We start from the raw sequence: 21,858 nt of genomic DNA, 5'->3' as shown, positions 1-21,858 counted from the left end.
TTAAGCCTTCCATCACCAGAATCTCATGCACTTTATATTTCTGCCCGGAACCATGTCAAGTCTGTTCTCCAACTAGCCAAAACTCTTTCATTAACAGAAAATATCAAAACCTTTCAAGATCTAACTCCCCTCATGATTTCTGGCATCTAGCCAAAAATATCTCCAATAACTTTGCTTCTTCTTCTTTCCCTCCTCTATTTCAACCAGATGGCACCACTGCTATCACATCTATTTCTAAAGCTGAACTCTTTGCTCAAACCTTTGCTAAAAACTCTACCTTGGACAATTCTGGGCTTGTTCCTCCCTCTCCTCCACCCTCTGACTACTTCATGCCACGTATTAAAATTCTTCGCAATGATGTTTTCCATGCCCTCGCTGGCCTAAACCCTTGGAAGGCTTATGGACCTGATGGGGTCCCTCCTATTGTTCTCCGAAACTGTGCCTCCGTTTTTGCACCTTGCCTAGTCAAACTGTTTCAGCTCTGTCTGTCAACATCTACCTTTCCTTCTTGCTGGAAGTTTGCCTACATTCAACCTGTTCCTAAAAAGGATGACCGTTCTAATCCCTCAAACTACCATCCTATTGCTTTAATTTCCTGCCTATCTAAAGTTTTTGAATCTATCCTCAACAGGAAGATTCTTAAACATCTATCACTTCAAAACCTTCTATCTGATCGCCAGTGTGGGTTCCATCAAGGCCGCTCTACTGGTGATCTTCTGGCTTTCCTTACTGAGTCTTGGTCATCCTCTTTTAGAGATTTTGGTGAAACTTTTGCTGTTGTCTTGGACATATCAAAAGCTTTTGATAGAGTCTGGCACAAAGCTTTGATTTCCAAACTACCCTCCTACGGTTTCTATCCTTCTCTCTGTAACTTCATCTCAAGTTTCCTTTCTGACCGTTCTATTGCTGCTGTGGTAGACGGTCACTGTTCTTCTCCTAAATCTATTAACAGTGGTGTTCCTCAGGGTTCTGTCCTGTCACCCACTCTCTTATTATTCATTAATGATCTTCTAAACCAAACTTCTTGTCCTATCCACTCCTATGCTGATGATACCACCCTGCACTTTTCCACGTCTTTTCATAGACGTCCAACCCTTCAGGAGGTAACATGTCACGCAGGGAAGCCACAGAACGCCTGACTTCTGATCTTTCTAAAATTTCTGATTGGGGCAGAGCAAACTTGGTATTGTTCAATGCCTCAAAAACTCAATTCCTCCATCTATCAACTCAACACAACCTTTCAGACAACTATCCCCTCTTCTTCAATGACACTCAACTTCAATGACACTCTTCTAATAAAGATTAGTAACTATGGGTAAATAATGCTCTTCTTTGAGGCAATAAAGTGTTATTATAAACTGTTGCCAGGAGCAATACGGTCAGTTCTCCTAAACATAAATAAAGCCTTGGGCTTGTGCTGCCTGTGTCTGTCCCTTGGACTCTGATCCATTCCTGGTTCAGCCGTACAGCTAGCAAAGTGGACAGAAAAATCAAATGATGAAATTTAAAAACAAAAGTCTCTTGGCTGCAAGAAATAAAGAACTTATTAACAACATTTTATTCCTTAACCTTTCCTTTCTATGTATAAAGAAACTACTTACATATAATTCCACCATGAAATATTCTTACAAATAATGTTGAAAGGGTGTTCCTAGATAAATTATTGAATATTACCATTTTTCTCAGATTTATCATTATAATACATTCACTGATGCAAAACCTTTTGTAATATTTAGGAAAGCCTAATATTAACTATTAAAATACACAGCCTCAGTCAGTTTGGTTGAGAATAATGGAAAATAAGGATAATGTGTATCTCAGTCCTCGGTCCTGGGTTGAGACAAGACTTTCCGCCAAAACAACAGGACCAAAAATGTTCAGTGAACAAGGGTACTGTCTCCCCTCCCCTACCAGGAGGTTAGGTTCCCAAAAACTGCCATGATTAGTGAATCCACAGTTAGTGAACTTAACATTATATGGAAACCTTGGCAGAATATACAAGGAATACAAAAAAGTGAGACATTACTACAACTGTATAACACTTTAACATGCACTTAGGCCACACCAAGTGCAGTTTTCATAAGAACCACGAATTTTAAATATGTCAGAGGAGAGAGAGAGAGAGAGAGAGAGAGAGAGAGAGAGAGAGAGAGAGAGAGAGAGAGAGAGAGAGAGAGAGAGAGAGAGAGAGAGAGAGAGAGAGAGAGAGAGAGAGAGAGAGAGAGAATTCCTGTTCACTTGTGGGAAGGACAACAGTAACTCCCACACAGTAAATGCACAGCAGCAGGTTGCAACATGAAAGCTAAGAATTCCCCAGCTAACAAGTCAAAATAAATTGTTAGTTTTGTAACTTTTTTCATTTATTATGAAATGGTACCATTTTTATTCTATCAATGGACTTAAAATCACTAGTTTAAAATGCTGCTCTCAGGAACCCTGTGTGTGTGTGTGTGTGTGTGTGTGTGTGTGTGTGTGTGTGTGTGTGTATGAAGGCATAGTTAAATAAATTATATAGGTGAGTTTACACCATCACTATTCCATGTAATGATTTCACGAAATATCCTAAATCAAACTGTTCTCAGTGGGGTCAGTAGGGGTTGCAGATGCCAAAATCTTCAAAACCAATCTGCAGAAATATGTCATCAATTGCAACAAAAGTGCAAGAAATATTATGAGCATGAAAGCTTTTTTATGATTAACTCCTTCAAGAGGGAGGTTTCACTTATCTTTTAATTTTTTACTACCACTTCAGACCCTATTTGGGGACCAGCATCTCACTGGGCCTTTTTTTTTTTTTTATGAATTTTTGTTGCCACTGGCTGGTGCCCCTCCTACATAAAAAAAAAAAAGTTCTTAACAAAATTTATACTTAATTGGTCATAATGAAACTATCCTAATCACTTTAAGATAAAATCATCAATACCAAAATAATTTTTTAGCAATTATTAACAATATAAATAACAACCCTGCAATTTTATCTCTTTTAAGTCAACTGATCTCATAAGTCATGGATCCTACTGTCACGTCCAGCCTGTGAAGGTATTAACTAAAATAAAAGTATGCCATCATCTGCCAGGCATGGCCTGAGGTTTTCTGGTGGTAGCTGGTTGTGTTGTTATTTTGGTGGGCTGCTGGGGAAGACAGTGTACCACAGACAGATATTTGGGGGTGAAAGTTTGTCTTTACTTTATTTATTCTTTTTCTTATATTAAATAAATTTTTTGATAAATGGTTGGGAATTCATACTATAGTATACCCCAAGAAATAGCTCTGACTTAATAAAATATGGTAGATTTCCTTGCTTTTATATAAATACCATACTTTGATATAAGAACTGAAAATTGAAAATAGTGATTTAAATAGCATTCTATGCCATCAATACTTGTATAAGGTACATTTTAATTATATTAATATACAACAAAACACCAATATAAGTACTAAAATCATCCTACATTGGGGCATATTTTCCAAATAAAAATGACCAAGCTGGCTGTATCTGACATTCACGCCCCCAATGAGAGCAGACTAATCTACACAAAAGAGATGAACAACGTACCTGGATCCACAACATAATAAATGCCGTCAATGGTGAGGGATGTCTCAGCAATGTTTGTAGCAATCACTACCTTCCTGGATCCTGGAGGTGCAGGCTCAAAGATCCTGGTTTGCATCTCTGAAGGGAGAGCTGAATAGACAGGCAGGATTATAAGCTCAGGCACATCACTTCCAAGTGCTTTCATTCGTTCATACAGCAGCTCACAAGCAGTGTCAATCTCCTCTTGGCCTGTGAGAAAAACTAAAATATCTCCAGGTGGTTCAGACAGGTGGATCTGCATGACAGTGATGAGGGCTGCATCTAGGTAGTCTGTTTCTGGCTCTCGTGTGTACAGAATCTCAACAGGAAATGTTCGTCCAGGTATAGTGAAGATTGGGGCCTGGTTGAAGTATTCAGAAAATTTTACAGCATCCAAAGTAGCTGAAGTAACAATCAGTTTTAGTTCTGGTCTCTTGGCTACTGCCTGTTTCAGAAGACCAAACAATACATCAGTATGAATAGTCCTTTCATGAGCTTCATCCAGCATGATGCAAGCATAGCTTGACATGTCTGGGTCAATGAGGCACTCTCTCAACAACATACCATCTGTCATATATTTTATAACTGTCTCTGAGCTGGTGCAGTCCTCAAAACGGATGGTGTAACCAACTTCTTGACCAAGTCGACAACCAAATTCTTCAGAGACTCTTTTTGCAACTGACATGGCAGCCACTCGCCTAGGCTGAGTACAGCCTATTTTGCCCTTGGCAGTGAATCCTGCCTCAGCCAAATACTGGGTAATCTGAGTGGTTTTTCCTGAGCCAGTTTCTCCTACAACAATGAGAATCTGATTACCATCTATGGCTTTAATTAGTTCATCTCTTAGTTTATAAATGGGTAGGCTTTGCCGCTGCTCCAATATAGTCATATTTGTTTTCTTTCCATATGATCCTCTGGTTCCACCTGAAAATCAAGAATATGATAATTAATGGAAATTACATGATTAAATTATTTTATATATAATCAATGGATAGAATACTGTTCTCAGAACAACAAACACAAATAGTGCAGACTTTATAATTCATGTCAGCTAGTGCATTATCGGTATTCATTTATAAACATATTATAATCATGTTACCATATCTGAGGTTATATAGCCATGCACACTTTAATCAAATGGTGAAATACTAGAACAACTGGTGGAGAAAAAAAACTAGACCAGTTGGGCATAATACAAGGAGTCCTTGGTTTACAACGGCCTCGACTTCTGGTGTGTGGTGGTTACTACACTGATAGTGCTTGTCCTTACACATTCCCCTTTGCTGATGTTTTATAATCTGATTTACTTCATTATCTTTGATTTACTGTATGTCCTCCACATATGTTTTTTTTATAGATACAGTAGTAATCTTTTTATGTCCTAGATAATGACAGTACTATAGCATTAGCATAGGTGACTGACATACAGTAGGTGCTTACTTTGGTTGGTTCTGACCTACACCAAAAATCAATTTATGACGTGGTGTAGGAACAGAACTCCATTGTAACTCGAGGACTCCCCATACTGATAAATGATGAGGTTACAAATACATGTAAGATGTTCATAAAATATGGTCTGACCAACTAAGCATATCAGGAAAACAGGGTTATGTCAGTCATGGTGTGCTGTTGTCAGGGCCTGATGCAAAGAGACTTGGCTAAGATTTGTTTTCACCCCTTGTACAGGCCAGTAATCCCACACAGGGTGGCCCAGACAAAGCATCACACACTCATACACACATCATTCATAGACCTGTTGGTCCTTGGTAGAATGGGATAGTCTTGTGCATCACCATACTATACTCCAAGAGCTTAGGAATGATATAGCAGGCCATGTACATCCATAAAAGGCCTGAGAGGCTCTACATAAAAATATTAATTCAAACTTGGGAAAGCTTCATGTGTGTGTGTGTGTGTGTGTGTGTGTGTGTGTGTGTGTGTGTATTTAGTTGTGACATGAAAGAAAGGAGCTGTGCTCATACTGTCCCACCTCTGTTCAGGGAGGTTCCATTATGTGAGCACCCATTATACAAGAAACTGATGATATAAAAATGTGTAAATTAGAGACTATTTTCTTCATACCAGTACAAAAATCCGATGATACAAGCTTCGGTCCAAGACAAGTAAAATTCCAAAGTTTAAAATGCATGCCTTCCTGCACCCTCCCACTAACACATCCGGACTGCATGGTGATGTACAATGATTCAAATGCACAGAGAAGAGTTTGTGAGCACTGGGAAACAACTGGGAACCCTTCTTTTCTCCCCTACCTACCATTCATTCCCCCCTCTTTTAAACTGTTTCCAACAGTTTCCCAACAGTTTGGAAACAATTTCCCAACTGTTAGGAAACTGTTGGAAACAGCTGGGAAACAAAGTTAGCAAACTGTTTTCAAACTGTTCGGAAACAGGAAACTGCCTCCAAGCTGTCTGGAAACAGTTTCCCAACTGTTTGCAAACTATTGGGAAACAGTTTCCGAGAAACTGTTTCCTAACTGTTAGGAAACAGTTGGCAGCATTGTTTCCAAACAATGTTTCCTGGTGTGGACAGGCCTTTACTACACTCATACTCTATCATCATTTTGCTTGCAAGCATATTTACAATACAGTAAAAGTACAGTGTTACATGAATGATCAGTGCTTGGATGTGTTACAGTGTTATTGCTGGCATGTTCTTCCATTTACTGTCTTTGGTGTAGTTTGTGTGACTGACCATGTGATGTACAGACTGTGCCTTATTTTGCCTCAAGTGCTAAGTATGCCTTCCAAGCAGCCAAAGACTTCCAGTGCAAGTCCTAGCAGTAAGGCCATGTGGGCTAGAGTATCAATAACACTCACAAAGATGGCAGAAATTATGAGGCACAAGAGAGGTGAGTGATACTCCCTGATGCATTAACTACTGTATTTTGTGGCATAGAAGACAATGATTTGTTGAAGACACATCCTGTTTTTGGAAGGAGATTTCTAGGAAAAAAATATGGACAAGCAAAACTGTGGCCCAATATACAAGAACACAAGAACACTCACTTTATTATCTTCATTCAGTAATGCTCATCAGTCTATATTTTCATTAAAATTCACTTTCCATAAATATTTATGGTATATAAAGAATTGTAAATGGTAATAGCATTTGGGTAGGCCAGTCAGCAAGTAGTATGAAGTAAATAATGAGTGTCTGGTCTAGTGGCCCGGTGTTGCCAGGGAAAGCTAATGCAGTGTTGCCACTAGTTAACCATAACAGTAAGTTTGGCTAAATATAATACACAACTTTCCTTGTCTAAAAGAGGTTTCATTTCCATTAATAGAATTAAAAAGTAGAAAAAAACAACTGTAGACTTGTACGAGTCGACATTCACTGAAGAAGATGCATGGTTATTTTTTAGTCTTTTCCAGGTAAAAAGTGCATCTTCTATGCCACAAAATATGATACACACTGGTGAGCACATCTGAGCACGATAATGAAAAAATTTAATACGATAACCGATAAATTGATAATGCTAACCTTATCAGAAATAATCGATAACAACAACTGCCGATAAATTTATTGCCCAATAAGGTGATAGCCAATAAATTGATAAATCCAAAATCTTGATACTAGTGATAACAATACTGATATTTTAAATTAAAAATTCATAAATCCAAATCTTTATATTTATCTTTATCTTAGAAAACTTGGAAAAATCTTAGAAAAAAATTCAAATTCAATGTTCATCTTGTCTCTTCATTAATGTAAAGTACTGTTTTCAATAAAACAACTACCTATCATTTTGAAAGTTCTAAACTTCAACATGCTCATGTTTCAAAAACAAAAATTATTGATTATTGCTAGTTTGGAACCAAAAGTATCGGCAATACCGATGAATCGATAACGCAGGAAAATAATTATCAGATAACTGATAATCCAATATTGTTATCACGATAAATTATCGTGATAATACCCACATGTTTTTTTTTTTTTTTATGTAAGAAGGACACTGGCCAAGGGCAACAAAAATCCAATAAAAAAAAATGCCCACTGAAATGCCAGTCCCATAAAAGGGTCAAAGCAGTAGTCAAAAATTGATGAATAAGTGTCTTGAAACTTCCCTCTTGAAGGAATTCAAGTCATAGGAAGGTGGAAATACAGAAGCAGGCAGGGAGTTCCAGAGTTTACCAGAGAAAGGGATGAATGATTAAGAATACTGGTCAACTCTTGCATTAGAGAGGTGGACAGAATAGGGGTGAGAGAAAGAAGAAAGTCTTGTGCAGCAAGGCTGCAGGAGGAGGGGAGGCATGCAGTTAGAAAGATCAGAAGAGCAATTAGCATGAAAATAGCAGTAGAAGACAGCTAGAGATGCAACATTGCGGCAGTGAGAGAGAGGCTGAAGACAGTCAGTTAGAGGAGAGGAGTTGATGAGACGAAAAGCTTTTGATTCCACCCTGTCTAGGAGAGCAGTATGAGTGGAACCCCCCCCAGACATGTGAAGCATACTCCATACATGGAAGGATAAGACCCTTGCACAGAGTTAGCAGCTGGCGGGGGTGAGAAAAACTGGCAGAGACGTCTCAGAACGCCTAACTTCATAGAAGCTGTTTTAGCTAGAGATGAGATGTGAAGTTTCCAGTTCAGATTATAAGTAAAGGACAGATCGAGGATGTTCAGTGTAGAAGAGGGGGACAGTTGAGTGTCACTGAAGAAGAGGGGATAGTTGTCTGGAAGGTTGTGTCAAGTTGATAGATGGAGGAATTAAGTTTTTGAGGCACTGAATAATACCAAGTTAGCTCTGCCCCAATCAGAAATTTTAGAAAGATCAGAAGTCAAGCGTTCTGTGGCTTCCCTGCGTGAAATGTTTACCTTCTGAAGGGTTGGACGTCTATGAAAAGACGTGGAAAAGTGCAGGGTGGTATCATCAGCATAGGAGTGGATAGGACAAGAAGTTTGGTTTAGAAGATCATTAATGAATAATGAAAAGAGAGTGGGTGACAGGACAGAACCCTGAGGAACACCACTGTTAATAGATTTAGGAGAAGAATAGTGACCGTCTACCATAACAGCAATAGAACGGTCAGAAAGGAAACTTGAGATGAAGTTACAGAGAGAAGGATAGAAACCGTAGGAGGGTAGTTTGGAAATCAAAGCTTTGTGCCAGACTCTATCAAAAGCTTTTGATATGTCCAAGGCAACAGCAAAAGTTTCACCAAAATCTCTAAAAGAGGATGACCAAGACTCAGTAAGAAAAGCCAGAAGATCACCAGTAGAGCAGCCTTGACGGAACCCATACTGGCGATCAGATAGAAGGTTGTGAAGTGATAAATGTTTAAGAATCTTCCTGTTGTGGATAGATTCAAAAACTTCAGATAGGCAGGAAATTAAAGCAATAGGATGGTAGTTTGAAGGATTAGAACAATTACCCTTTTTAGGAACAGGTTGAATGTAGGCAAACTTCCAGCAAGAAGGAAAGGTAGATGTTGACAGACAGAGCTGAAACAGTTTAACTAGGCAAGGTGCAAGCACGGAGGCACAGTTTCAGAGAAAAATAGGAGGGACCCCATCAGGTCCATAAGCCTTCTGAGGGTTTAGGCCAGCAAGGGCATGGAAAACATCATTGCGAAGAATTTTAATAGGTGGCATGAAGTAGTCAGAGGGTGGAGGAGAGGGAGGAACAAGCCCTGAATCATCCAAGGTAGAGTTTTTAGCAAAGGTTTGAGTGAAGCGTTCAGCTTTAAAAATAGATGTGATAGCAGTGATAGCAGTGGTGCCATCTGGTTGAAATAAAGGAGGGAAAGAAGAAGAAGCAAAGTTATTGGAGATAATTTTGGCTAGATGCCAGAAGTCACGAGGGGAGTTAGATCTTGAAAGGTTTTGACACTTTCTGTTAATGAAGGAGTTTTTGGCTAGTTGGAGAATAGACTTGGCATGGTTCCATGCAGAAATATAAAGTACATGAGATTCTGGTGATGGAAGGCTTAAGTACCTTTTTTGGGCCACCTCTCTATCATGTATAGCATGAGAACAAGCTGTGCTAAACCAAGGTTTAGAAGGTTTAGGACGAGAAAAAGAGTGAGGAATGTACACCTCCATGCCAGACACTATCACCTCTGTTATGCACTCAGCACACAAAGATGGGTCTCTGACATGGAAGCAGTAATCATTCCAAGGAAAATCAGCAAAATACCTCCTCAGGTCCTCCCAACTAGCAGAGGCAAAACGCCAGAGGCACCTTCACTTAGGGGGATCCTGAGGAGGGATTGGAGCGATAGGACAAGATACAGATATGAGATTATGATCAGAGGAGCCCAATGGAGAAGAAAGGGTGACAGCATAAGCAGAAGGATTAGAAGTCAGCTAAAGGTCAAGAATGTTGGGCGTATCTCCAAGACGGTCAGGAATACAAGTAAGGTGTTGCACCAACTGCTCTAGGTCGTGGAGGATAGCAAAGTTGAAGGCTAGTTCACCAGGATGGTCAGAGAATGGAGAGGAAAGCCAAAGCTGATGGTGAAATTGAAGTCACCAAGAATGGAGATCTCTGCAAAAGGGAAGAGGGTCAGAATGTGCTCCACTTTGGAAGTTAAGTAGTCAAAGAATTTCTTATAGTCAGAGGAGTTAGGTGAAAGGTATACAGCACAGATAAATTTAGTTTGAGAGTGACTCTGTAGTCGTAGCCATATGGTGGAAAACTCAGAAGATTCAAGAGTGTGGACACGAGAGCAGGTTAAGTCATTGCACACATAAACACAGCATCCACCTTTGGATCGAAAATGAGGATAGAGAAAGTAGGAGGGAACAGAAAAGGGGCTACTGTCAGTTGCCTCAGACACCTGAGTTTCAGTGAGGAAAAGAAGATGAGGTTTAGAAGAGAGGTGGTGTTCTACAGATTGAAAATTTGATCTTAGACCACAAATGTTGCAGAAGTTAATGAAGAAAAAGTTGAGGGGGGTGTCAAGACACTTAAGGTCGTCGACAGAAAGGCAGTCTGACCTGGGGACATTTATGGTCCCCTCCCCAGATGTGAACTCCGAGGCTGGTGTAGGAGTTGCCATGATGATTTTAAAATTTTTGAGTGAAGGGTGTGTGTGTTATTAGGTCCTTGTTGTTTTCTGTGGAGGAAGAGAGTTGTCTTTAGAGGCCAGGCTGTGACTGCCCCCTTGTGTTGTGAGACACAAAGAGAAATGTTCAGTTAGGTCTGTTTGTCTATTTTCTCAATGTGGTTAACTATTTTATACATCATTATTAGATCTCTTTCTCTTCTAACTTGCAAAGCTGGCAGCCCCATTTCCTTCAACCTCTCTAGGTATGTTAGGTCTTTCAGCACTGGTACTATCCTTGTAGCTGCCCTCTGAATTCTTTCCAACTTCTTTATATCTTTCTTCACATGCAGAGACCACACCACTGCTGCATATTCCAGTCTGGGATGTAGCATAGTGGCTATAATTTTTTTCATCATAGTCTTATCCATGTAATTAAATGCCACCTTAATATTTGTTAACATCCTGTATATCGAACCAAATACCTCATTTATATGATGTTCTGGGGTCAGGGTATCTTGAATAACCACTCCTAGGTCTTTCTCCTCCTTGCTCTTCATTATTACTTCTCCATTTTATAGTCCAAGCAGATCTTCTTTTATTCTTTCCCATTTCCATCACATAGCATTTCTTAGCATTCAATTATAATTTCCACCTCTTGCTCCACTCAAAAATCTTGTCAATATTTCTTTGCAACTTCATACAATCAAACATGGCTCTTTATTACTCTTAACAATTTTGCATCATCAGCATATCACTGATGTATATTTGGAACATAATGGGTGCTAACACTGACCCATGTGGCACTCCACTTGTTACATTACTCCAACTTGAACTGGTGTCCCTGATCACAGTTCTCATGTCTCTATCCTTAGAGTAGTCTCTCATCCATTTTAGCATTGTCTCTCTCAGTCCTCCTATATGTTCCATCTTCCACAATAGTCTTTCATGTGGAACTTTATCAAAAGCTTTTTAGATGTCCAAGTACACTGCATGTACCCACCCATCTCTGTTTTGTACTTCATCTATTACTCTTGTATAGAAACTTAGTAAATTTGTCACACATGACATTCCTTTTCTGAAAGGAAATGTGCCAACTACTCTGTGCAGAAAACTATTCTTTTTGATATTTCTTTTTCAAGTTTCCTTTTTCAGCTTTTTTCTGTGTCCTCTAGTGTCCCTTGTATCCCACATCACAATATAATTTTTATCGAGCTTTTCCAATCTTTCCATTAATCTATACACCACAATTAAGTCTCCTCTCTCTCTTTTCTTTGTTTCAGTGTCAGAAGATTGTTTTTCTAGTCTCTTTTCATACACCATATCACTTAACCCTTATATTCCGGTGATTAAACTATTTTCCCGTAAGCCATGACGGGTAAAAATCATAAACCTAGAAATTGTCAGAAGACTGTTTGAATACTAATATTTTTTTTTCAATGTGTTATTCCGAATACAATGATGTACTTTGTAGCTCGATGTGACCTCTGAAAAGGTTAGTTATGGCTTATCAAGGATCTTGCTGTGTGATCCGTCAACCAGAAACAGCCCGCAGAAGACACACACACACACACACACACACACACACACACACACACACACACACACATAATAATAGGGAAGGATCTGAGATCCTTCCATATTATCAAGCTGTCCATGTCCTTCACTCTTATCAGGTCCCTTGGCTCTTATCAGGGTGCTTTCCACACGGCAGGTCGCTGGGGTTGCCAAGTGTCGCCCTCAGAATGGGAGAATAGCTTAGTTACTGCTAAATATACAGAGCTAGTGACAACACTACGGGTGGAAACAGATGCCAGACACTTCCACGCACCATCTAACTCGAGAAATCGCGCTTGGAGCTCAAAATTGAGGCGTGAAAATTCTTGATTATGGGAACGATCGCCGTCGCTACGGACGCACTGATGCAATCGTTCATATATGATCACCAGAATGAAAGGGTTAAGCTTGAGACCATCTTATTTGCTGCTCTTTGTATCCTCTCCATTTTCCTGATATACTTCTTTAAACTTGGTGACCACACTGCAGCTGCAAATTCCAATCTTAGATTAATCATTGTTACAATTAGTTTCCTTATCATTTATTCATTCAAGTGTGCAAATGCAATTCTTATATTCCTCAGTAGATTCATTGATTTCTCCATAATCTTGTTTATATGGTACTCAAGTGATGATGTGTCTGCTACTATCGCTCCATGGTCTTTTCTTTTGTTCTTTTCCCAATATGGTAATCATTTTCCAACTTATAAACACCAGATGATCTTTTTTTTACTCTTCCCAAATTCTAATAGGCTACATTTTATTTTTGTGTAAATATCCATTTCCCATTTATGGCTCCACTTCTCAGTTTGGTTCAGATCTTGCTGTAGACTTTTCTTTTTTTCTTTTTTTTATGTAGGAGGGACACTGGCCAAGGGCAACAAAAGTCCAATAACAAAAAATGCCCACTGAAATGCCAACTGAAAGGGTCCAAAGCAGTAGACGAAAACTGAAGGATAAGTGTCTTGAAACCTCCCTCTTGAAGGAATTCAAGTCATAGGAAGGTGGAAATACAGAACCAGGCAGGGAGTTCTAGAGTTTACCAGAGAAAGGGATGAATGATAGAGAATACTGGTTAACTCTTGCGTTAGAGAGGTGGACAGAATAGGGGTGAGAGAAAGAAGAGTTTTGTGCAGTGAGGCCGCAGGAGGAGGGGAGGCATGCAATTAGCAAGATCAGAAGAGCAGTTAGCATGAAAACAGCGGTGGAAGACAGCTAGAGATGCAACATTGTGGCAATGAAAGAGAGGCTGAAGACAGTCAGTTAGAGGAGAGGAGTTGATGAGACGAAAAGCTTTTGATTCCACCCAGTCTAGAAGAGCAGTATGAGTGGAACCCCCCAGACACGTGAAGCATACTCCAAACATGGACGGATAAGGCCATTGTACAGAGTTAGCAGCGGGGGGGGGTGGGGTGAGAAAAACTGGCAGAGACGTCTCATAACTCCTAACTTCATAGAAGCTGATGTTCTTCCGTCTCTATTTTTGTCATCAATTTAGCATCATCTGCAAATAAACTCCTACAGCTGTTGATCCCTTCTGTCATATCATTTACACACACAGCGAACATGACTGGAGCCATTACTCAACCTTAGGGTACTCCATTAATTACTTTCTTCCAGGATGACTTCTGATCTCTAGTGATTGTTCTCATTTCCCTATCACTTAGGAACTCTTCCATCCACTTCAGAAGTCCCCATCCCACTCCACCAGTGTTCTTCATCTTCCACAGGAGTCTGTATTGTGGCACCTTGTCAAATGCCTTTATTAAATCCAAGTACAAGGGATCCTCAGTTTATGACGTCCTCAACCTACACCATTTCGTGGTTACATCGCCATCTCCCATAGATATTTTTTTTTTTTATGTAAGAGGGACACTGGCCAAAGGCAACAAAAATTCAATAAAAAAAAAAATGCCCACTGAAATGCCAGTCCCATAAAAGGGTCAAAGCACTAGTCAAAAATTGATGGATAAGTGTCTTGAAACCTCCCTCTTGAAGGAATTCAAGTCATAGGAAGGTGGAAATACAGAAACAGGCAGGGAGTTCCCGAGTTTACAAATACGTTGTCACATGGCGCTATACAAGGAAGGCAGCTTTGTTTAAATTACATTCACCAATTGTACGCCATATCGGAGTGTTACATTCGCTTTCTTTCATTTGTGTTGTCTTTTTGGGAACTTTTTGCCCTTCATTATGGCTCCCAAGCTTAAATCAGACTTCTAATGGTAGTGTTTCAATGAAAAGGAAAGCCATCTCCATGGAAGTAAAATTAGATATAATAAAGGACTCAGAAAAGGGTGAAACACCAACGAACATTGGCCTTGGCCTAAGTTGCACATCTGTTTTGACGATCATCGGCAATAAAAAGTGTATACTTGAATATATGAAAGGATCTGCTCCTATGAAATCAACTGTGATTACAAAGAAGCATAGTAATCTCATTCTTGAGATGAAAAGATTATTATTGCTTTGGCTGGAAGAACAGCATCAATGGCATATCCCAGTGAGACATGTTGATTCAGGAGAAGACTAAGAGATTGTTTGAGACTGTTTGAAAGTGTAGGTGAGTGACATAGGTACAGTAAAACCTCCCTAAACTGAACCTGAATAAACTGAATATCAGATAACCCAAATGCTCTAATCAACCTCCTCAGCCAGTCTTCCCAGCTCCACTCCATCCCTAACCACATCAGAACCACCAGCCAACATCTTTGACTCAGACACTGAGTAACAAGCAAAAGTACACTAGTAGTACAGTGCATAATATTATGTTAGCTCTTATGTGACCAGTGTGTTGTGTACAGTTAAGTGAGCTTAAGTGAACACTAAGTGTGTAGTTGCATAATATTAAGTGAACTCTTAAGTGACCAGTTAGTGCATTGTGTACAGTGTGTAATAATAAAATATGCTGTAAATATCTATCTTGTTTATAATGTGCTTATAATGTGCTAACAAATATTCTGTAAATAACAATAAATGTACATGTTTATGTACCTAGAAACCAGCCAAAAATGTGTATTGTTGGATAAACCAAACTTTCAGATAAACCATCAGCCACCTCACCCCATGTAGCTTGCTTTATGGAGGTTTTATTATACTTATGATGAGTTCCAACTTACAGTGAAAATCACATAACGTCACGCAGGAATTCCGACACAAGTCAAGAACTCCCTGTATATATAATCCACCCATCCATCTCGTTCTTGTGCTATATCAATTACTCAAGTAAAAATAGATCAACTTAGTTGTGCACAATCTCCCTCCATAAAATCCAACTTGTCTATCAGTTATCTTCATAGGTGGGTGTTATCATGATAATTTATCACAATAATGATATTGAGTTATCGGTTATCTGATAATTATTTTTTCTGCGCTATTGATTCATCGGTGTCACCAATACTTTTGATTTCAGACTAGCAATAATTGATAATTTGCTTTTGAAATGTGAGCATGTTGAAGTTTTAAACTTTCAAAAAACAAATGTAGCTACTTTACTTTGAACAATACCTTTCATTAGTGAAGAGACAGGATAAACATTGAATTTGAAGTTTTTTCTAAGATTTATAATTTTTTTTATTTCTATGATAAAGATGAAAATAAAGATTTGGATTTAGTGATTTTTTTTATTTCAAATATGAATATCATTATTGCTAGTATCAGAATTTTAGATTTATTGATTTATCGGTTGATAGTTATCAGGCAATAAATATAAAGCCAATTATCTTATCAGTTATAGCCGATAAAGTTATCATTATCAATTTATTGGATATTGTAATAATTTTTTTTGTCATTGCGCCCAGCTATGGTTATCTATCCATCTTATCTTATGGTTATATTAAGTCTAGATGGTTCTTTGTCTCCTCTGTATCTTGTGTTCTTGACAACTCCATCAGGAGTTTGTATCCTCATGACATGACTCCACTTCTTTGCAGATAAAATCTCCTAACGGTACTACCCTGTCAATTTTACTTACTATTCTGTCCAAATATTCTGTTGTATCTTCCAGCACAGAGTCATAATCTTCTTTCCTCCATGAGCTCATCTTAGGTGGAACATATACCACAACAAGAGCCCTTAGCCCTTTTCCTGCCTGTCTTATCTTCACTTCAATCATTTTCACATTTTCTTCTCTGAAAAATATTTTTTTCACTTGCAGTTCTTTTCTTATTGACATCATTACTCCACCATCCTGTTTCTTTTTTTTTTTGTTTTTCATCCACATGTTGTACTTTCCTTCCCCAATAGTAACTGCAGTAATTTCATCACTTAACTTAGTGTCTGCTATTCCCATGAAGTAAGGCTTATTTTTTCTTGAGAAATCATTTTCATCTTCTTATGCAGATAATATTACTATATGCCTTCTTTAGCCCTTTAACTCCTCTCCCTGTTCCCTGTACCATTTCTTTAGTTTACTTTCCAATAGAAATAGTTTTTTCTTCCTTGGTTTCCTTCTTTCACTTCATTTCATTCATTTTCTTTGTTTCCTGCTTGTCTAGGGCTTTTCTTATCCATATCTGTTTACGGTCCTCCTTTATTGACAGTCTCCAGACACTTGACAATACCATTTCAGCAGCAATTTGGAACTGAAATCTAACACTTATTGACCTGTTACCTCCTTCCACATGTATACCAATCCTGGTCACTTCTTCACTCTTTGCCACCATGTTGTTACTTTCCTCTTCAGCTTGACCAACCATTTTCTTAGCTAACTAATTCTTTATCAAATTTCTTTCTTTTGTGTCTGATAGGTTTGACTTCGTCCTTGACACCAAAGGCTATTACACTCTTCTTTTCTACTATGTCCCTGACTAAATTCTCCTTTTTGCTGAATTACTTTCACCAAAGAGTTTTTAATCTCTTCCTTACACTGCATTTCCATAATGTCCTTTAAATTATTTTTTTCTTCCTGCTTATTCCATTCCATGCCTCTTATTAATTTCCTTGACATTTTTTGTATTGACATCCACTCTTTTCACAGTACTTAACTTTCCCTGCATATCTACGACAGGTTTTCTTTAATTCAATATTTTTCCTTTTCAGGTAAGCATCCCTGTCCTTCACTTCTGATACCATTCTTTCCAACAGCAGGATTTTCCTAAACACACTATCTTAGGTACAATGGTTTCTTACAGTTTGAAGCCCCTAAACTCCCTCATACCTGGACTCTTACAAATATAACAGAGTACCTTGTTATCTAGAAAGAATTAAAGAAGAATGAGAAAAAATGAGAAAGAATAGAAAGAGGCAAGGGAGCAGGAGGGGTGGATGAGTGTGGTGCACAGAGTTGTAGTCAGTTTCATTGAAAGTTAGTATGTTCATTTATTTATTTCCCCCACTTACTATTGTTTTGGCATATTAGAAATGCTACCATCAGAAAAAGAAGAAACCAAAGTTTGTAATGAAACAATTAAAATGCAACTGACCACTTTGGTGAACTACAGCAAGCAAATAAATTGAAATCCAATTACTGCTGATCAACTGAGCGACACAGTGTGAGACACAAGCCATGCTGTCCTGGGCTCCCCATTCCTCCCCCTTTTCCCTGTCACATGGCCAAGCCACCCATGGCATTGCTTGGCATGCCATGGAGCTTCCTTTGTCCACTGTCGTTTAACATGAGTAGGAGAGACGTACTTTGGTGAGCTGGCAGTTGAGGCTGTATTTTGGGGCATGTTATAAATTATCCAGGGTTGGGGGGATGATATTAGTGGTACATCTCACATGACTGAATATTATACTAGCCCCATGGGAGGAGTTGTTGTGTGGTTGCTCTCCAGAGTTTAAGGCAGGGGGATTTGCCTTGGTGTGGTCCCACCATTCGTGATCAGGATTTGTACAGCATCCATTTTGTGAGCAGGCATTCATCCCCCTCTTATCTGTCAAAGTCCAGTGTCTTGTATCTTTAAATGTTACTGGCTGTGCTATGTGTGTTGCTGTCTGTCATCTTGGCCAGAGGATAATTTTGTGTTGCCAGTCATGTTCTGCTATCTGCTTTCTCTCTAGACTCAAGAGTTTTTAAGGAAGTTGAGTCTGTCTTTGGAGAGATTAGAAAGAAGTTAAACTCAGACCAGAGAGTTATAATATCCTGTTGAGCAGTGGGTGGACACCTGTTGTGGAAGGTTTTGTCCATGGGGTAGTATAGCCTTGTGTTTGTGGTGTCTTTTCTGCCTTTCTCCCTGGGACTTAGCTTGGTAAGTCCTTTCCCAGCAAGTGGGAGAAGTGTGCACTGTATTTTTTCCCTGTGGGTCGAAACAGGGTGGTGATCTCTGAGGCTATAGTGGTTCGCTATAGCTGTGACCAGCAAATTGCCAGGATTCATGTAGTATTTGCCCTGCACTAGGCTTCAAGAGTGGTGGCTTAACAAAAGCTGACTTGAATTAGTGGTAGCTGTAAGAAGGGATGGATCTGGTCATAACAATATTATCCGACATTGTTGTTGTTCTCGGTCCTTTGTTGAACCACCTCCTTCTGCCATTTCTTTTGTCTAATCACTGATTATGCAGTAGAACAGTACACACAACACATTGTTGTTGTTCTCAGTCCTTTGTTGAACCACCACCTTCTGTCATTTCTTTTGTCTAATCACTGATTATGCAGTAGAACAGTGCACACAACACAGCTCTAGACCCTTAAGAACACAACTAGGCTTGAATGCCATGGCTGGTCCAACTGCTATCAGGAAATCATAGTATATATGGAGACCACCTTGGATATGTCTGCTCAAGGCCCTGGCTGCTAGTGTGTGTGTGTGTGTGTGTGTGTGTGTGTGTGTGTGTGTGTGTGTGTTTATCTGGTTGTATTTACATAGTGGCATTTTCAAAAGGCTTGAGATACATTCATATGATACCATATCCACATCCACATTTGAGGGCCTCTGCATCCAAAGGCGGTCAAGTCCCCAAAAATGAAATTTTACAGGAGAAGCATTCAGAGTTCAACAAAAGTGTTTGTAACTGTGACTTCATTTCTAATTGACGTACAGTGCTCATTTTGGTACCAAAATGAAGCCTGTCACTTGAAGATTATTAATTAAATGAAAAGTATTGGAAACAGTGAAATTTATATATAATAATATACTCAATATTATGTTTATTACAGCTGCATAATACACTTTAGTTGAACTGTGAATGCTTCTCCTGTCACATATTATAACATTAATACCGGTATTAATATTGGTATTACAGTAAACCCTCATTATATTGGATTTCACACTTATTGGACACATATGGGCTATGGACCATCCTTCTGATTTATTGGACAAAGGTAAGTAAATGAGGCAGAACATCCAGCCAGCAGCGGTGGCAAAAGGGTGAGGGAGAGAGTGAGGGAGGGAGGGAGGGAGGTGTGTAGTGTTTTGTCTGGGCCACCCCATGTGGGATTGCCAGCCTGATATATAGGTACTCATACATAGAAAGATAGCTAAAAGTGACCAATGCAGCTCACAATTACAACACAACAAGTGATCCTTGTTATATACTGTTAATAAGTGTATTAGCACTGCAATTTTGGTAAATTTATGCTGTAATTAGATAAAAGGAAATGAAGCAATATTTTTATCACAGCTATTGTATTTGGCACACTATAATCATACTGGTACTAAATTCACCAATAAGAATGATCCACCTGCTGTGACATCAAAACAGCCTGTCCCACACATGACCATGCTAACATCATCCTCTCCTCCCAAGCATAGGCCTCATCACCAAACAGCACTCTCAGCATTATGATGAGTAAAATTATTCAGGTAACTCCCTACTTTTAGACGTGACCATTTCTAAAATAGGAAGTGTAATGCAGAAGTGAGCTTCAGCAAGTAAATACTTTCTTTATTCTCATTTACAGTATGTATACCCATAATTTCCACATGAAGTGTTTGGTGCCCGGAACAAGTGCAGGTCCACAGGTTGAAAGGCGAGAAAGCAAGAGTCAAAAGTTTACTTTTCTCACGCAAGTTCATCAGGTTGGAATGAGCAGCATCACAGAGATGTTTCTATACTATCTGCTGTATCTAACCTCAGAAACTAGATAGGGCATTTTGGTTGACTACTATACTCAGTAGCAATTGCAGAACTCAGCTATACTTGTAAAAGTTTGGTAAAAACAAAAATAAAGAAATAATGGTGAGCTGAAGTTAAAACACCACCATGAAAAGTTTATAACACATTTCTCTTAAGGCCACCATATTCAGCAGCTATGGTATGAATGCTAAAATAAATAAACTCTTTCACCTTCTACATAAAAGTTTCCTGAACACGATGGTATGAGCATATTTTTCAAAAACTTGCCACATAAACAAACCACGACTCTTTGTAACAACATTTTTACCTCATTTCTTGTGTACACCAACAGTGGCTCTGCTTCATCATGGTGGGGATGATGGATAATGCGTTGCGAGGTTACTTGCTACTTGTCTCCTTTATAGCAAAATCATGCCTTTATTGAATCTCTCACATAATTATTTTACAATACATCAGTATGTTCTGCCATATTATATCAGAATTTCCTTTCTCATCACATACTGATTTGACATGCTCATCTTCTAGTTTCATGGGTGGCATGTATACAGAGCATTGATGATGAACCTATGAATCATGACCTTGAACTTACTGCCCAGTAAATCAACTGATGTGGGTGGGGGTTTCTGGGGAGGTGGTGGAGTGATAGGCAGAAGCCCATTGCCATGGCAACTCCTGCCTGAAATCGCTTCCAATGTAACCACTCAAATTCACCCAACCTCTCTCACCCGCTTTCTTATTCTCAGTGTGGATGCAGCCTAAGGTAGGGCTTCTTCAGATGAAATAGGTGGTAGAAAATTGGGACAAACATGAGTAACTATTATTTGTAAAGTTTATAGGAGAGATGTTAAGGAGCATGAAGACTTGAAAATCACTTTCCTTCAAAGATGGCAGATATAGTCCTGATAAAGAGTGACACATCTTACTCCCATCGGTCCTCATTGATCACTGACGGAAAAGGAGTGTGATATCAAATGATCCAGCATTCTGTCAGGCCATCATGAGATCATCTCGGTCCCAATGAAAGGTTGCTATAAAATCAAAATCAACTGAGGATCAAACTCACATCTTTGAGTTGTCACACTTAAATGTGGAAATTATAAGTATAGATAAATGAAAATAAGGTAAATAATTTTCTGCTTAAGTTCAATCCTACATTACACTTCTGCTGAACCCTATTCCTATTTTAGAAATGGCCAAATCTAGAGGTCAGGAAATAATCTGAACAGAACCTATGATGGCAAGTGGATGCCTCTGCCAATCACAGTGTTGAGAGTGCTTTGTGGTGACAAGCCCTGCACTTGGGAGGAACAGATGATATGAAGGTGATGTGAAGGAAAGAGACAGTTCCAATGATCATCATACTACACCCCAGGGGCTTAGGTCTGCCACAGCTGGCTAAATAACTCCACAGCAAGGCCCAACAGCATACAGTGGTTTACACCTACCCCTGCCTCCTTAATCATAATCACATAATTAAAGAGAAAATTACCTCATTTGTGTCATGAGAGTGACGTCTCATTAGGGAATACAACAATACTAACCTGTGATGTGTCTCTTCCATTCAGGTACTTCTTGCTGCTGAGATGTCAAGCCCCGGGACATAGCAGAATCACTGCGTTGGATCTCAGGAAGAGGATCATTCCAGTTTTGCCCAAGATTTGAAGGTTGAGAATCCATTTCACTTTCCCTCTGGGCCATCTTGACTT

General features: G+C 39.1%; 1 protein-coding gene across 3 annotated transcripts in view; it reads right to left on the bottom strand.

The window, feature by feature from the left end:
• LOC135110858 (ATP-dependent RNA helicase DHX8-like) overlaps window positions 1–21,858 on the bottom strand; it is a gene marked incomplete at its 3' end in the record, with an annotated part of 103,960 nt that overhangs the window by 60,954 nt on the left and 21,148 nt on the right. For all 3 annotated transcript variants that reach the window (XM_064023469.1, XM_064023470.1, XM_064023471.1), the window contains 2 exon segments: window positions 3,557–4,498; window positions 21,694–21,858. The exon segment at window positions 21,694–21,858 is cut by the window's right edge and continues 324 nt beyond it. In XM_064023469.1, the coding sequence (XP_063879539.1) occupies window positions 3,557–4,498; window positions 21,694–21,858 (1,107 nt within the window).

This window comes from Scylla paramamosain, chromosome 21 (assembly GCF_035594125.1).
Source record: "Scylla paramamosain isolate STU-SP2022 chromosome 21, ASM3559412v1, whole genome shotgun sequence".
In the NCBI taxonomy this organism is placed as follows: Eukaryota; Metazoa; Arthropoda; class Malacostraca; order Decapoda; family Portunidae; genus Scylla; species Scylla paramamosain.
This window is presented reverse-complemented; position numbering and strand designations above follow the sequence as displayed.